At 44.5% G+C, this 18,396-nt stretch overlaps 1 protein-coding gene across 1 annotated transcript in view; it reads right to left on the bottom strand.

Moving 5' to 3' along the window:
- LOC310997648 (zinc finger protein GLI2-like) overlaps positions 1-18,396 on the bottom strand; it is a gene marked incomplete at its 3' end in the record, with an annotated part of 64,724 nt that overhangs the window by 12,589 nt on the left and 33,739 nt on the right. The window contains exons 3-7 of the mRNA XM_083987427.1: positions 15,955-16,172; positions 13,933-14,115; positions 2,322-2,523; positions 1,476-1,671; positions 1,241-1,351 (exon numbers count right to left, since the gene is read on the bottom strand). Coding sequence (XP_083843553.1) covers positions 1,241-1,351; positions 1,476-1,671; positions 2,322-2,523; positions 13,933-14,115; positions 15,955-16,172 — 910 coding nt within the window. The remainder of the gene's footprint in view (positions 1-1,240; positions 1,352-1,475; positions 1,672-2,321; positions 2,524-13,932; positions 14,116-15,954; positions 16,173-18,396) is intronic.

Below are 18,396 nucleotides of genomic sequence, written 5' to 3'. Positions count from 1 at the left end.
TTTCTAATAAAAGACGTCAGTTTGTAAAAATGTTTTCATCTCAGAGCGACTTTTATAAAAATGACCTCATTCCCTCTTCCTCCTGCAGGACTTTTCTCCTGGCGAGTTAATCGTCCTGTAAAACCTCCGTCCGTCCTCACAGAGACACTGGACCTGACACACGGTTTGTCCCACCCGGCTTCCTGTAGCACACACACTTTTACACTCACACACACTTTTACACACACACAAGATGCTGACTGCAGCATGTTTGTCTCTGCCCCACACACACTATCTTCATCAATTCTGGTGGCCCCAAGACGCCGTTGCGCGGCGCCGTCCCCATGCATCAAGTCCAAACCTGCCTCGCGATCGGAGAGGAGCCGCAAATTTGTCAAAAGGAACTGAGAAGAAAAAGGCTCCTCAGATGACAATAAAGCCCGGCCAATATTTCATGAAAATGAAGTGCTCTGGCACAGTTTACAGTGGCCAGGGAGAGGAGGAGGAGGGGGGAGGTGGGGGGAGGAGGTGGGAGGAGGAGGAGGGGGAGGAGGAGAGACCAAATGAATGGATGCAAAGCTCTTATCATGTGGAGTTTTTCTTTTATCAGAGACATGTGTTACAGCGAGGGTCAGAGGAGGAGGAGGAGGAGGAAGAGAGAAGAGGGGGAAGAGTAGGAGGGGGGGGGGAGTGAATAGTGTAGGAGTGGGAGGAGGAGAGAAGAGGGGGAGGGGGTGGGAGAGGAATAGGAGGAGAGAAGAGTGGGAAGAGGAGAAAAAAGAGAAGAGGAGGAAGAGGAGGAGGAGGAAGATGGGGAAGAGTAGGAGTAAGAGGATAGGAGAAGAGGAGGAGGAGGAAGAAGAGAGAAGAGGAGAAAGAGTAGGAGGAAGAGGAGGAGGAGGAAGATGAGAGAAGTGGGGAAAGAGGAGGAGGAGGAGGAAGAGAGAAGCGGGGGAAGAAGAGGAGGAGGAGAAGAAGAAGGAGGAGGAGGAGGAGGAGGAGGAGGAGGAGGAGGAGGAGGCTCCCCCCAGGGGCCATGACCACAAATAAAACAGAACAAACAGAAACATCATTCAGTCTGTAAAAGGCCTCTGATGTCTGAGTCTAAATATTCATCCAGACTTTCATCTCTTCATTAAACATCCTCCTCCTCCTCCTCCTCCTCCTCCTCCTCCTCCTCCTCCTCTGTCTCTGGTTTTATCTAACTTCTCATTTGACTGACAAGGAAAAACATTTTCAGAAGGTAAATTTAATGTCGTACCGGTGAAGAAGGAGACAAAGACCTCAGTCCCTCGACTTCGCTCTTCACCTTTGACCTCTTGGTGATCAGAGGCTCCACCGTGCTGCTGACGGCCGAGTCACTGCCGGGGTTCTGAGGGGAGGAGGAGGAGGAGGAGGAGAAGAAGGGAAGAAGAAAAGTTGGTTACAGGTATAAGACAGAATCACTCAATCAGATTATTAATGTGTGTGTGTTAGTGTATGTGTGTGTGTTGTACCTTGGACGTCAGGTCGTTGTGGCCGGACGGCGGCGGCGGCAGCGAGGAGAGGCCGAGGCCCGGCTGGCGGCCGGAGAAGGAGGGCGGAGTCTGGATGAGGGGCGGAGTGTGACCGAAGGCGCTGAGGCCTCGCTGCTGGGAGAGCAGCTGCTGGTACGCCATGGGGTTGATGGGGTGAGGGAAGGGGAAGGACGGGCTGGGAGGGGGGGGGGGGGGGGGGGGGGGAGAACATCAGGATCATCAGGAGTGAAGGAGGAGGCAGAGAGGAGGAAAGGAGGAGGGAGGGAAGGAAAGAAGGAGGTAGAGAGAGGAGGCAGAAAGAGGAGGAAGGGAGAGGAGGAAAGAAGAAGGTAGGAAAGGAAAGAAGGATCTAGGGAAGCAAAGAAGGAGGCAGAGAGAGGAGGCAGAAAGAGGGGGAAAGAAGGAGGTAGGAAAGGAAAGAAGGATGCAGAGAGGAGAAAAGAAGAAGGTAGGAAAGGAAAGAAGGATGCAGAGAGGAGAAAAGAAGGAGGTAGACAGGAGGAAAGAAGGAGCTAGGGAAGCAAAGAAGGAGGCAGAGAGAAGGAAATACAGAGGTAGGAAAGGAAAGATGGATGTAGGAAAGGAAAGAAGGAGGCAGAGAGAGGAGGATCAAAGGAGGTAGAGAAGGAAAGACAGAGGTAGGAAAGGAAAGGATGAGGTAGGAAAGGAAAGAGGGAGGTAGGAAAGGAGGAAAGGAAAGAAGGAGGTAGGAAAGGAAAGGATGATGTTGGACAGGAAAGAAGGAGGTAGGAAAGGAGGAAAGGAGAAGGTAGGAAAGGAAAGAAGGAGGTAGGAAAGGACAGCAGCATGCTCCAGGTGAGTTACCTGAGCCCTCCCACCGACAGGTGTCCGTAGGAGCTGCTGGCGGCCGAGCTGGAGCGTGAGTTGTTGATGTAGGCGACCAGCGAGTTGGGCGAGGTGCGGATCATGGTGTGGAGGTCGATGCTGGCGTCGGACAGCGGCGAGATGGACAGCGCTCTCTTCCTGCTGAGGCGCGGCGTCAGTCTGGGGCTGGAGAACCGCGACACTGTGGACGGATAACGGATAACGGACAGGTGAGTCCACGCGGGGTCAGCGAGGGAAACAAAACCTGGAAACACCCGTTTTTAAAATTTTCTACGATGTGACGGGTGATGATGAACGCCGCTGCGCCCTCCTCTCCTCCGCTCACATGAGACTCTCTAAACTCTCTCAATCTAAAGGAATGATCCCTCAAATCTAAACAGGCTCTTCCTCCCCGTCCTCCTCCTTCCCCTCCGCTGCTCGCCGTCTCCTCGCCGTGTTATTCCAGGAGCGCGGTGTTAAAGTGGCGAGGAGGAGGAGGAGGGAGGTGATGGATGCCGCTGCAGCCTCCTCGCGACACTCCAACCCCCACGGACACAGAGCGGCCCTATCAATAAGTGCTCAGGATTGATTCACAGCTGATACACGGAGCCATTTGTTTCCCCGGCGACGGACGGAGATATTATTAAATAAAGTCAGGAAGCGCCGCTCACTGCGTCGGCTTGGAAACCGGCCCAGTGACACAAATCTGAGAGAGAGAGAAATAAAACCTTTCCCTTAAATAACTCCACACGTCTCCCACAATTCACTCTGGAGGTAGGAAAGGAAAGAAGGACGCAGAGAGAGGAGGAAAGGACAGATGAGGAAAGAAGGAGGTAGGAAAGGAAAGAAGGAGGCAGAGAGAGGAGGAAAGGACAGAGGAGGAAAGAAGGGGGTAGGGAGAGGAGGAAAGAAGGAGGTAAGAAAGGACAGAACGAGGTAGAGAGAGGAGGAAAGAAGGAGGCAGAGGGAGGAGGAAAGAAGGAGGTAGGAAAGGACAGAAGGAGGTAGAGAGATGAGGAAAGAAGGAGGTAAGAAAGGAAAGAAGGGGGTAGAGAGAGGAGGAAAGAAGGAGGTAGGAAAGGACAGAAGGAGGCAGAGAGAGGAGGAAAGAAGGAGGTAGGAAAGGAGGAAAGAAGGAGGTAGGAAAGGACAGAAGGGGGTAGAGAGAGGAGGAAAGAAGGAGGTAGGAAAGGACAGAAGGAAGTAGAGAGAGGAAGAAAGAAGGAGGTAGGGAAGGAAAAAAGGAGGCAGAGAGAGGAGGAAAGAAGGAGGTAGGAAAGGAAAGAAAGAGGCAGCTAGCCCTCATGCTAAGCTAACCCTCACTGCGTGCGACGGCGGCCCACGCCACGACGAGGCCATTAAGATCCAGACACGACTAATCAATCTGTCCAGGATAACTCCCTGTAATTACTCAGATCAGCATCGGAGGCTCTGGGCTGCGGCGCCACTCGTGGTAAATGAGGCCAATTTACACAGAATTGATCTGCAGCGTGAGGAAATGTATGCAGAGCGATCTGATCTGATCGGATCGATCCCCAGACACACGGACCGGACTTCTCCCTAATCAATAATTATATCGGAAAAAGAAAACACTGATAACACATCATGAGTTTATATTGATATGAAATGAAGAAGCAGCGAATGAGGGGTTTGTGCTTGGGACTCAGTCAAATCAAATCAAATAAACTTTATTGCATAGCAGGGTGTGTTATCAGTTAGTTCTCTGCGTTCAATTTAAATGTGTTTTCATTTATTTATTTTTGCTGCTTTTAAATCTGACCTCTCGAGCTCTAGTCTCTCCTCCTCTGTGTCTCTAACCCTCCTCTCCTCCATGTGCATTTGTTTCCAACAATGAAGAAGCCGGTGAGAAATCAATCTATGGAGCGGTGGATAACGTTATTTATTGTCTACCATGTTACTATGTGTATATCTGTGTAGTCTTATCTGTCATCAACCAGAGATTACGGCGGCATCTGAGACATGATCATCGTTCAGTCGGCGCAAGTCGCTTTACTTGGGAATCATCATTATAATAATAATAAGAGGCTAAAATCAAACATAGTTTGATGTCTGACCTGAAGTTTAAAGTTTAAATACATTAAATTAGAATGTGTTTTTATATATTTTCTGCTCCTTTAACGACTGAATGAACGGTCGAGCTGCTGTGACGGTGTCGTAAATACAAAATGAGAAGGTTGGTCACCTCGCTGCTGCGTCTCTAACCTTCACTTCCTGTCGACGTCGCTCTCCCTCCTCCTCAGATTAATCGTGCTCAACCTGTTTTTCTGAGAACCCGTCCTCCGGTACAAATCTCTAACATATGTTGTGTGTTTGGACGGTGGTGGCGGCGGCGTGGTGGCGCTCTGAGGCCATTAACATATGGAATTTGAATGATGACAGAAGAAATCCACAGACGAAGACGAAGAATAAAAACATGAGCGCTGGGACGTCCCAGGACGCGTTAACCGTCCCAGGATTATTGTAATTTAGACGTTTAAGTATCTTCAGTTGAGATGGAGCTGCGGCCGATGATGATGATGATGATGGTTGTGTGTGTGTGTGTGTGTGTGTGTGTAAGGGCAGGTGTAGAGGATCAGGTGTGTGTGTGTTATCGATGATGGCGGCGGCGGCGGCGGCTTGGATGAAGCCGTTCACGACTGGCAGCCGAATTCATCTCTGTTACTTCCTCTCACCTCTGGGGAGATGTGTTTATTAATGTGCCACTTCCCCTGATGAATGGACCAATGGAAAAGCTCGGGTCGACCCCCCCCTCCCCCCTCCCCCCTCCTCCCTCCTCTGTTGTAATTTATATGAGCAGCCGCCGCTATTAGAAAGCAGGAGGTTGAAGGTTCAAACGATGCCTCCATCCTCAGTCTGTAATAATTAACCACCCTTTTTTAGTCAATGTACGTCCAAATTAGGGCCAATGGCGTGAAATTTTAGATTTTTTTTTTGAAATTTCTGGGAAAAAAAAGTCTCCCGCTGTGTGTCGGGGTCAGTGAACGCACCACGTGTGTGAAAGAGCCGGTTCACCTCAGTGTGATGTGAAAAACTCACAGACGGTGACGCTGTATTTTCATTTTAAAACACAACAGGAAGACGTGGATTGTAACCAAAAATGCTACTCCAAAGCTTTCAGAATACAACACAATCGCAGAGTTTTCAAAATCCAGAGAGTTTTAAAAACACAAACACAACCCTAGAGATTTCAAAATAAAACACAACCCTAGAGAGTTTTCACAATGAAACGCATCCCCAGAGTTTAAAGAATAAAGCACAACCCCTGGGTCTCCAGAATAAAGTTTAACTCCAGAATATTTCACCTAAAACACAACCCTAAAGTTTTCCAAATCCCACACAACCTGAGTTTTCAGAATAAAGCACAACCCCAGAGTGAGTTTTCAGAGTAAAAGAGATGTGTTTTAAAATGAAAACGAACTGGGTCACCAGATCGGGTGTGAACGTACGTTGACTCATTCCTTTGAAGGAACCTGATGCGTTTTGGCTTCAGCATGAAAGAGTTTCACCTGGCTCAACTTCTCCCTGTTTGTGACTTTCATGAATGAGGCGAGTTGATAGTTTGACAGTCGGCGCTGGTTTGTACTGAGTTTCCATGAAGGCATCAGAAACATTGAGGTTTAACCTGAACAGACGTTTTGTTGTTGATGTTGATTAATCTGACGTGTTGCTGGAAATCGGCATGTAGTTGTAGTTGTTGCGTTGTAGTTGTCTTTTCTGATGAGGAGTGATGGGAACATTATGGGATGGATGCAACTAAAAGGGAAAAAGTTCATCTTCAGAGGTCTGACAGAAGCTTTCTCCTAAAACCTGAAAAACTACAACTAAGACAAAGACTAAATAAAAAATAGTCAATTCCACTAAAATAAAAACTGAAAAACTAAATAAGAATAAAAGCTAATTAAAATTTTAAAACTATAACAACCTTGGTGCCCCCCCCCCCCCCCCCCCCCTCCTTATAAGGTCGGCGCTGGTTACACTCAGCGTACCTGCTGCGACCTCGCTGCCCGGCGACGGCGGTGCTGGAAATGTCACGGTGACACAATAAGTCCTGGATGTTTATGGAAAAACGCTGGCGAGCGGCGGCGGGTGGACGGTGGCGAGGGAGGGGGGCGGCGGTGGGTGCTCGCAGCCAGAAACCTGAAGGAAGGCCCCGTCTCGACTCGACTCAGCTCAAGGGCCGTTTGAAGTAGTTTGACATAAAAAATGTATACAAGGCTTCTTTATTTATACGTCTCTCCTGTGATCTTTGTTTCATCATCCACCTGGAATTTCATTCTCCTTAATCAGTGTCAAAGCAGCCGATTGGATGGAGCAGGGTGGGCCGCCGCCGCCGCTGCGAGCTAAGACGTTAGCCCGGTGTAAAAGAGCTGAAGTGCCCTTTACTGCTGCACGTTGATGACGGAGTGTCCTGACATTCAGAGCTCTGTACTGTTCAGATACTGTACACCAGTGTTTCTCAACCAGCGGGACTCTGACCCCTGGTGGTGCTTGTGTAACTGCAAGAAGCAATTAAAACGATAAAATACCATTTTATTGAGTGACCTTTACAGATGTTTTATTTTTATTTTTTTTTTCCAACTTTTTTTTATTGGGTTTTGCAGGTGAGTACAATTGTATTAAAACATTTACAAAGAATAAAGTAGACTCTTTTTTGAAAAAGCACAAACAGCAGAAAACAAAAGTGGTCATTAAAGTATTGTTGCATACCCGAACAACTCACAGAACTAGAACAGCCATAAAAAGATAGATAAATAAAATAAAAAAAAAAAAAAAAATTAATTACATAAAATAAATAATAATAAAAAAAAAAAAAAAAAGAATAGGACATCAATAGACATCTAAAAGAAAATAGATCAGGAAAGAGAAAAAGAAAAAAAGAAACACAGGTACATCAGTCAGGTAATAGTAAACTGCAATTGAGATAGCAACAGACATCATAAATCAGAATAGCGGCATGTGACCTTCAACACAGCAGAAATAACATACCCTTCTAAGTCGCTTCTGTCACATCAGTCAGGGGTAAGTGGAAGATCTGTCGTCTTAACAAATTGTAAGAATGGACCCCATAATTTCCCAAATTTACTGGAGCAGCTAGATAAAGATAGTCTGATTTTCTCCAATTTAAGAAAATAAAGGGTATCTTTAATCCAGTGGGCATGACAGGGCGGTGTTGTTGATTTCCAATTAATTACAATTAGTCTTCTGGCTAACAGGGTAGCAAAAGCTAGTACATCCTTTTTGGACTTAGTGAGGGAAGGGGGAGCAACCCCAAAAAGTGCACTCAGAGGATTTGGCTTTATTTCCTCCCCAACTACCTCTGACAGGGTATTGAAAATCTCAGTCCAATAATTATATAGAGAAGGACAATGCCAGAGTGTATGAATTAAGTTTGCGGGAGATTGCTTACACCTATCACAAGTTGAAGTCACACTGTCATAGATCTTAGCCAGTCGAGCCTTAGTATAATAGGTACGGTGGACAAGTTTGCACTGAATAAGACTGTGTCTTGCACAAATAGAAGATTTATGTACCCGTCTCAAGATCTCTGCCCAGTCTTCCTCTGATATTGCCACCCCCAGGTCCTCCTCCCAGTGTGACTTAATTAAGTCTAGGGGCTCTGAACGTAAAGTATTAATTTGGTTATAGATATACGAGATAGAGCCTTTAAGAGTAGGAATTGGTGTCAGGAAACTGTCCAAAGTTAAATCAGAGGGAAGATTAGGAAAGCTAGGAAATGTGTCATGAACAAAGCTGCGGACTTGTAAATATCTAAAGAAATGTTGCTTGGGAAGTGAGAATTTATCAGAAAGTTGCTGAAAAGTAGCAAATACATTATTAATATACAGGTCTTTAAAGTTATGAATACCAAAATTTGACCACCGTAAGAAAACACAATCTATGAGGGAAGGAGGAAAAGCATGGTTAGCTGCTAGTGGTGCATAAATGGAGAATGTCTGTAGGCCAAAGTAGCGTTTAAACTGGACCCAGATCCTGAGTGAGGTCTTAACAATCACATTTTTGGTGTAGGGAAGAGTGGACGAGTGAATAGGAGAGTGCACTAAGGCTTTCAAGGAGACAGGATTTGCTGACCTTGCTTCCATAACTAGCCATATTGGAGGAGGATCAAAAGCCTCATATTCAAGCCAGTATTTAAGAGTCCTGATATTGGTGGCCCAATAATAGAACCTAAGATTCGGTAGGGCTAGCCCTCCCAGAGACTTTGGTCTTTGCAAATATTGTTTACGTAGCCTAGGAACCTTCTTATTCCAGATGAAATCTGAAATCCGGCTATCTAATTTGCGGAAAAAAGACTGAGGGAGAAAGAGGGGAATGCATTGAAACAAGTAGGAGAGTCTTGGGAGTATATTCATTTTAACAGAGTTGACACGTGCAATCAAAGACAGATTAAGCAGAGACCATCGTTCAAAGTCTTTCTGGATTCGGATCAATAGGGGGGCAAAGTTAGCCTTGTAGAGGTCTTCAAATTTGTGTGTAACATGGACTCCAAGATAGACAAAACTGTAATTGGCGACTTTAAAGGGGAAATCTTTCAAGGGATACATCTTAGCAGCAGGGTTAATGGGAAATATCTCACTTTTATTTAAATTTAATTTGTACCCAGATATTTGACCAAATGAATGAAGGGTGGCAAGAGCGGCGGGAACTGAGACAGACAGGTTAGAAACATATAAAAGAAGGTCATCCGCGTAAAGGGAAACTTTCACCTGAGTATGATGTCTAAATATGCCTGTAATAAGGGGGTTAGACCGAAGGGCTACTGAGAGAGGTTCGATGGCGATAGCGAATAATAGGGGGCTCAAAGGGCAACCCTGCCTAGTGGAGCGATACAGGTGAAAATATTCTGATTGGATATTATTTGTCCTGACTGAGGCTTGCGGCGCAGAATAGAGCAACTTAATCCATGAAATAAAATTATTTTTAAAACCAAATTTCTCCAAGGCATAAAAGAGGTAATCCCACTCAACTCTATCAAATGCCTTTTCGGCGTCTAATGATATTACGGCTTCGTGGGTATTGGAAGAGGAAACATTGTAAAGTACATTGAACAAACGTCTAAGGTTAGAGAAAGAGTGCCTATTTCGAATGAACCCCGTTTGGTCCAAGGAAACGATAGAGGGGAGAAAGGATTCCAGGCGTAGGGCTAATAGTTTGGATAACAACTTAAAATCAACATTCAATAAACTTATTGGACGGTAAGAGGAGCAGGCTAGCGGATCCTTGCCTTTTTTTAGGAGAAGGGAAATGGAGGCTTGATTGAGAGTTTGAGGGAGGCGGCCCAATTCAAATGATTCGTTGAACATATCTAATAACAGAGGGGCAAGCTTGTGCCAAAACTTTTTAAAAAATTCGGAGGGAAAGCCATCTGGCCCAGGACTCTTCCCATTTTGCAGAGAGGATGCAGCCGTATTAAGTTCAGCAGTGGTGATTGGCCTCTCTAACTTTTCCACAGCTGATTGATCAAGTGAGGGAATGTCCAAGTTTTCAAAAAAATTATCAAAATCAGGAGTGCTGTCTTGTTCAGATGAATAGAGAGACATGTAAAATTCTTTAAACGCATTATTAATTTCCATGGGTTCAGTAGTATTATGTGAGTTAGTATGAATTTGTGGGATAAGGTGAGATGATGATTCCTGGCGTAACTGGTGTGCTAACAATTTGCTGGCCTTGTCTCCATGTTCATAGAACTGGGACCTGGTTTGTAGGAGAAGTTCAGTAGTACGCTGAGTCGTGAGAACATCAAATTCTGCCTGTAGACAAAGGCGCTCTTTGTATAGCTCTGGAGTTTTGTGAGTAGCATATAACCTGTCAAGTTCAGATATGCGTTGTGTCAGTTTAGTTAATTTCTCCTTTCTAAGTTTCTTCTCATATCCTGTGTAGGAGATTATCTCCCCCCTGATGTATGCCTTTAAGGCCTCCCATAGTACTGAGGCAGACACCTCGGGTGTTTTATTTACGCTCACAAAGAAATCAATTTGTTGAGACACAAAGTTAACAAAATTATCATTCAAAAGTAGGCATGTGTTAAGACGCCATGGTGCACGCGTAGAATTAAAGTTCTTAAAGCATATATTCATGGAAATAGGGGCGTGATCAGAAATAACTATAGCATCATATTTACAAGTAGATACTGATGAGAGCAGTCTATTATCGACCAAAAAACAGTCAATGCGGGTGAAAGTGTGATGGACATGAGAAAAGAATGAATATTCCCTCCTAGAAGGATTCAAAAAACGCCAGACATCAGTGACAGCAAATTCCTCCATAAAGGACTGAATTACCTTCGCTGACTTGGACGGAGCGCAAGCTCTGGGGGAGGAACGGTCCAGCTGAGGGTCAAGCCAGCAATTAAAGTCTCCACCTAATATTAAGTGGTGTGATGACAAGTCAGGGAGAGTCTGAAAAAGGCGTTTAAAGAAAGCATCATCGTCAAAATTGGGAGCATAAATATTAGTCAAAACCACCCTGGTGTTGTGAATCTGGCCAGTAACTATGACAAATCTACCATTAGGGTCAGAGATAGTACTTGAGTGCACAAAGGGAACAGATTTATGTAACAAAATAGCTGCACCGCGAGATTTGCCTTGAAATGAGGAATGATAAATCTGACCTACCCATCCCCTCTTCAATTTAGAGTGGTCTGAGACTTTGAGGTGGGTCTCTTGCAAGAAAATTACCTGGGCACCAAGATGGTAAAGGTGGTGCAGTATCTTACTTCGTTTTATCGGATTATTAAGCCCTTTACAGTTGAAACTTGTAAAACTAATGGCACACCCACTGGGTGATGTTACATTGGCTGAAGTCATAGCTAGCTAACGGAAGCATTATGTAAGAGTGATGATCTGAAGCAAAACTGAAAGTAAAAACGTGACTGATGTGAAACAAAAAGAAAGAAAACCAGAAACAAACGCATAAAAACACACACATACATTATCCCTCCCACCCATACACCCACCCACATGAACTTTGGCAGAAGCATCCCCCCAAACGGGATGCGCGCGATGTACCCCCTTTAACAATCTGTCACACCTGTATAGCTCTAAGGAGAGCCTATGCTAAACTACTAATGAACTACAACGACCTAGGCGTTGGAATTGTGACATGGGGTTAAATCAATGAAATTACACTGTAATAAATGTACTTATAAATGAGCCGGATAGCTAAGGTTGACTAATACATCAATACACGAAACAATCTTATTGAACAATAAGTGGAAAGCGTTTATGCTTGAGGTATTCTGCACTCAAATTATCACCATGAGCCATGTTAGGGAAAATCAAGAATGACAGGAAGTAACAAGAAAACAAAGTCTGTGTCCCATCAGAACTGCAGCTCACTGAACACAATACGAGGCATCCAGGGTGAGTAGTAAGTGTAGTCCTCAAGGCTAGCAACAATAGCAGCTAAATAGCAAGCCAACATGTCTGCTAAATAGAGTCAGGGGTGACTCCCTTTTTAATGTTTTTCTTAATGAAATCCGAAGCTAAGGCCGGATCCTCAAACCTGTGGGTCTGCCCGCCGGGCAGAGTGATGCGTAGTGTTGCCGGGTAGAGGAGGCCAAACTTGACATTCGGGCAGGAATGGAGCTCCTTCTTTACTGTAGCAAAGGCGGCCCGCTTCTTAGCCACCGCCGGTGTGAAGTCGGGGTAGATCGAGATCCTCCTGCCCATGTAGGAAAGCGGGGAAGCTTCTCCGGCTCGACGTAGAATTTGGTTCCGGACTTGAAACAGGTTTACCCGCATGACGAGTGGACGAGGGGGCTCGCCGTCCTTGGGCTTGGTGCGTAGAGTGCGATGGGCCCGGTCCAGCATAGGTTTGTCATCAAGGCCGAGTATATCTTGTAGCAGCTGGGCAGTGAACTCGGTGGGACGAGGGCCCTCTGTGCCTTCAGGCAGGCCCACTAGGCGAATATTATTCCACCTTGAACGACTCTCCAGGTCCTCGCATTTCTTTGACAGGGAGTCAACAGTGGCTGTTAGCTTGCTAACATTAGCTCGGAGGTCGGATAGCTCCGTGTCGTGAGCATTAGCCGAAAGCTCGAGGTCTGCGATTGATTCGCCATAGGAAGCAAGTCTGTTCTCAAAGGGCTCCAAAGCCGCCACGATCTCTCTTTTAACTGCTGTTGAGATGGTAGTTTCAAACTTACTGAGGATGTCTGAGCGCATTTCGTTCATCATTTTCCTCATGCTCTGCAGCAAGGTGGCATCGGCATTAGCATTAGCAAATGGCTGACCTGGGGCTGGGGACTGTGGTTCAGGTGATAGTCGGGGCTTGCCGCGGCCTGCTTGTGCTTTGGGGGCTTCACCTCTCCCTCGGTTTGCCATCGTTGAGCGCCCGCAAACAAAACTTTTTTTTTTTACATATGGTGAAAGGCTGCAATATTAGAGCTTAACGCCGGCGCAAATAATGAAAAAGTGTCATATAAAAGTATGGAAAAAGTCACATTCCAGCGGAGCCTCTGCGAAACGCGTCTTACATCCTCCTCGTTCCGCCGGAAGTCCCTCACAGATGTTTTATTTTATTTGACTAAAATAGTGACCAGAGTCGTCGTTATTGCTTTAAACTGCATTACGTTGTCACGCATTACGTTGTCACTACAATTTCCTGGGTTCTTCTCGAATGGCTTTTATTGTGAAATATCGCACAGGAAGAAGGTGTAAAACTCAATAACATGCAAAGCTGAGTGCACAGCGACTTTTAAAAATTAACTTTTCAACTCAGATTTGTTGAAATTTGTTATTTACCATCGAGAGTGTGTAAATTAGCTGTTTTGTTACACATATGTACCTTTTAGAAGCAATGACAGGTAACCCTTTAATTTACAGGCTGGTAATTATGTGATAATGTCTAGAAATAGCCAATAAATAACTTAAATGCGTCATAATGTCTAGAAATAGCCTGGAAATAAGGGTCAATTTCACAGTAATGTCTAGATAGAAATATAGCCAATAACGATTGATTGTGTAGAAATATCGGTCAGTTGCAAAGGACCTGGTGGAAAAAAATTCTGGCCTTTCCCCCAAAAAATTCATGAAAAGCATGTGTAAATCTTACGCCTTTATGAAAAACATGACGTTACTATGAATTCACCGTTATTTCTAGGCTATTTCTAGACATAATGATGCAATTAATTGTTATTTCTTGGCTATTTCTTGACATTATCACATAATTAACAGCCTGTAAATTAAAGAGTTATAGTTATGCAATGACACAATTAAAAAGGCGACTTCTATTACTTTGCAAAGGGTCCAGTGCCCCGAACCATGCTGTAAATATACTGTACATCAGTACAAACTGATCGGCTCTGATAGATGAAGACAAACGGGTCATAAATCGATTAAAAAAAAACACTACAATATGGTGAATATTAGTGTTTTTAAATATCAGTATCTATTACTGCAACATCAAAATCTCAGATAATCAACTTTTATTTTTCCTCTTGCTTTTTCCTCCTGCTTTTATTGTGAAAGGTCTGAGATGAACCTTTACATTCGGCCTGGCTCAAGCTCTTCTGTGTGTGTGCTTTTATTGTGAAAGGTTCTACATAAAAACTGGATTTGTTTTGACTCACCGTCGATGGGGGTGATGTAGTCGGACAGATGAGCCCCCGCCGTGGCGCCGGCGCCCTGCATCAGCAGCTCGCCGTACGGGCTCCGGTGGCTCGCCATCAGGTGGTAGTACTCGGCCGGGCTGGCGCCGGCCGGAGGGGGGGGCAGGCCGAACAGCCCACGGTCCTTCAGGTGCTCATGGGCCACTGGAGGGGGAGTATAATAATTATTTAATTTCATTTATTCATTAATTTTATTATTCGTTCCATCACAACATGTTTCTATATAAACTCCCCGCCTTTTTCTCATGTACCCTCTTAAACTGAAAAACATTTGAACAACTTTTCTCTTTGACTGTTAATGAATTCCGTTGTTTTATCTTGGTGCCGTTTGATATTTTAAATTTCCTGACGTCTTGTGAAACTAAAACAAAATACTTCTGCAAATTTGCAGGAAAAAGTCCTTTTTTTTTTGCATTATATACAATCAACAGCGTTCCCAAATTAGACAACTCTCTGAGCTTCAGCAGCCCTGCAAACAAATCATCCATTTGAGTGTTCCCTGAAATTATTCTTTTTATATATATATTTTATTTGTGAGATTTTTTTTTCTTTTTTAACAAACGGACAAATCACACACAGAAAAAGACGTTGCCCATTTTAGCATTGTGTATTATTCTTAGTGCCCTTTTCTGTAATAAAAACAATGGCTATGTGCCACTTACATAGGTATTGGCCCATATTTCATATTTAAATTTAGATCTAACAACTTTTAAATATAAGTTTCAGATCTGTTCAGTTTGTTGAGTTGAATAAAAGTGAGTTAAAGTTTTTTTTCCGTGCAACTAAACAACACGAAGCAGGAAACTGAACTAAAAAGTTGTTTTTTTAATGAGTTTTAATGAGTTTATACAGTATGAGACTGCGTCACAGTTTGTGTTCAGCTGCAACATCTGGACACTGTGAAGAGCTTTAGAAGCATCAGGGCCACTGAGGCTGCGATATGGATTTACCCCCCACCCCTCCCCCACTAAGCGATGTTTCAGACGACATCAGGACTCTGAGCTCTCTCTCTCTCTCTCTCTCTCTCTCTCTCTCTCTCTCTCTCTCTCTCTCTGTGACTTCATGCCTTCGCCTCTCGCTCGCAGGATCTAGTTTCCACCTGCCGACCGTCCAACAGGAAAAAAAAACAGAGTTCACCTGGAAAACATAAAACTTCAGCTCCAGAGCCGGAGCCGAGGCCTCGTCGTCTCTCAGCAGCTATTAACCTCCTCACCCCCCCACCCCTCCCTCCTCCATCCGCTCTCGGCTCTATCACGGCCCGATCTCGGCACACGGCGTGCACGGCGGCGGCGGGCGCTTATTTAAGTTTAAAAGCAGCGGCGGCACATTAGCGCTGACAGACTGTAAAAAGAAGATTTATTTGAGGGCGAGCGGCCGCGCTGCGATCTGTTATTGTAATTCAGACTTGTCATCACGTCCGGCCCGGTTTGCACAGGACGGATAAGTATTCAGCAACGCCGCCGCCGCTTTCTTCTTCTTCTTCTCCTGCTTTTATCAGTTTCCACAGGGTTTACTCTGTGTTTGTAAGAGGTAACAGGTCAAGGTTCCTCTGCTGTTTGTCCACAGCAGCTTCGCTTCACTGGGTTTTCACTCTCTGACTCACATCGTTTCGTTTTAAAGATGCTTTTTAAAAGCTCTGAAAAGGTTAAAAAGATCCTGAAATGAGTGATATAAATGTTTTATGAGGGAAAACTGTGAAAACATGAAGTTAATCATCATCATGTGGCTCCGGCTGCGTCACTCTGGAGCTCAGGTTGGAAACAGCTGCAGGGTCATTATCGCTCCTCCATAGGAACCATCAGTCTGTCATTATTTAGTCTTTCTTTGTCATGAAATATTCAGTTTTTACACTTAATCATTAATTTTCTCAGATTTCTTCCTTTTTTAAAAATGTAATATTAAATATTTTACCGTGTCGGCCCTGGCTCAAGGGCCGACACGTGTGTGTGTGCTTTTATTGTGAAAGGTTGGCGGTGGACTTACGTTCGGCGGGGCTGAGGCCTCTGGCGGCGGAGATCATGGACAGCGTGGGGCTGCCGTGCACCGAGCGCAGGTAGTGCTCCATGTGGGGGTTGACGTTGACGTACGGGTGGTGCGGCGGGCTGAACGGGGAGTCGCCGGTCGCCACGGCGGCAGCGGTGGGCGACAGGCGGATGAGGGAAATGTCGGAGATGACGGGGCTGCCCGTCAGGCCGCCGTGGCTGCAGAACAAAGAGAACAACATCAGCCAATCAGAGCGCAGCCACACATCCTGACTGTAAACCTGAGAGCAGAGGGCAGTGATGGCAAGTAACAAAGTACAAATACTTTGTTACGTATAATTCTGTAACATTACGACCCATGAAGCAAATACTCTACAAATACTTCGTCGAGCCGACCAGCGTTTCCTTACTTTCGGTTTCGTGGCGAGTCATGAGAATAACGCCGCCGAATCGCCGTTTATGGTCGGAACTACGACGGTATGTGATCGTCTTTGAACCTCTGACTTTAATTCTTGATGAATGAAAACATGAGTCTGTCTTGCGCCGGTCAAAGAATTTTAGGTGCGCAGAGGCTCATAAATGTAGTGTGAAAACGTTTCGCTTTTCCAAAACTCCTCATTGTCCCTTTAAGTTGAATTTTCGGGTACTTTGTACTTATAGAAGTATTCATTTTTCTGATAACTTTTTACTTTTACTCAGTACATTAACGCAAATATCGGTACTTTCTACTCCTTACATTTCCCAAAAAGGCTTGTTACTTTTTTTATATACATATCAGGATTTCCGCGGCAAAATAAAATGACAGCTCGACCCGAGCTTCATAGTTCCTCCTCAGTGGGGTCGGGGTCGTCATATCACGCCGCCGGGTCGTCTCGCTCCCTTTGTTCTCATTTGTACAATACAAACGCCTACAATTGACTATAGTGAAGTACTTTAGGATACATCTTGTGTCTGGCAGGTAAACTTAATGTTTGTTCAAACAATAACATTGATGAAATGGATTCCTGATGAATTATTGTGTGGTTATTAGCTTTGCAGTGAATCGTGCAATAGAAATACTTTTCACTTTTAGTAATACTTTTGAGTACATTTCAGAGCCTGTACTTTTTACTTTTACTTGAGTAGATATTTGGATCAGTACTTTAACTTTTACCATAGTCGTTTTTTACACAGGTAATTTTACTTCTACTCAAGTAAAGAATCTGGGTACTTTTGCCATCTCTGGCGGAGGGTGATGTCACGTCTAACTCAGTTCCTCTATCAGGCTTTTGATCTGGGAGGGGTGAACTCAGGGTCACCGTGGAGACGACAAAGGGGGGGGGGGTCAGACTTATGTCCTGGAGGCGTTGGCGGTGTCGTCTGACGTGAGTTGGCTCGACTGTAGAGAGAAACTGTGATGGATGGAGCGATGACGTGAATTTTATATACAGACTTTTTTTTACTGTCAAATATTCTCGGTATTAAAATATCTATGTCCACACACGAATACGCATAAACGCTGTCGTAGAACGTGTCATAACCGTGCTGACCGGGTCTCTTCCAAAACCGGTGTGGTCTGCAGGATCGTCTGGATTATGTAGAAGTGGCTGCCATGGCGCTTTCCATCGCCTCTGTCTCTCTGTAACAGAACCTGTACATTTATTTACAAACAGGTCAGAAGTCCTGTTAACACTGATAGAAGCTCTACTATCTTGTACACGTCCATTTCTTCCACAACAGTTTGTAAACAAAGTGGTGAGAGAGAGGAAATAGCATATTGTTTACTATAGTAACCTGACAAAAAGCTGTGGTGCGCGACGTGACAAATATAGAACGTCTCTGGTAAATATCCGTTTATCTTGTCCACACGTCAAAATAAATACGCCGTTTGGACAATTAATGACGTTAATATTGAAAACATTTCCCTTGGGGGATTAATTATCGGTCCTATATTAACAGATGCTGCAAATAGATTGATTATGTTCATTTTGTCTTCTCGTATATATTAGTTATTTTTTTCTCGTGTTGAGACAATGAAATCAAGAATGATGTTACCTGCTTGACAGTTTCGACTGTGACTCCAGTCAATGAATGCATAATAATCGTGACAATCGTAATACTTTGATTATTTCTCTGACAATAATCGTGACATCCCTAGTTCTGACACAATAAAAATCTATATAAAAACACACTAAAATGAAATGTAGTGTTTTAAAGTTCACGTACAAACAGGTTGCAGCGACGGCAGCAGCAACAACACTGAATATTTCAAAATAAAAGCACAGAAAGCCCTGTGCCGACTTGTTTCAGCCAGTTTTTTTTTATTGGAGATGTTCTCATATCGTTATAAAACGCAGCTCCAGGAGCTAAAACTCCAAACTCATACTAATTTCTTTCTTTCACTGTTTGCAATAAATCGATGAAGCTGTTCATTAATCACCAGGTTCACATCTGTATCAGCATC

The sequence above is a fragment of the Trachurus trachurus genome (assembly GCF_905171665.1).
Source record: "Trachurus trachurus genome assembly, chromosome: 2".
NCBI lineage: Eukaryota > Metazoa > Chordata > Actinopteri > Carangiformes > Carangidae > Trachurus > Trachurus trachurus.
This window is presented reverse-complemented; position numbering and strand designations above follow the sequence as displayed.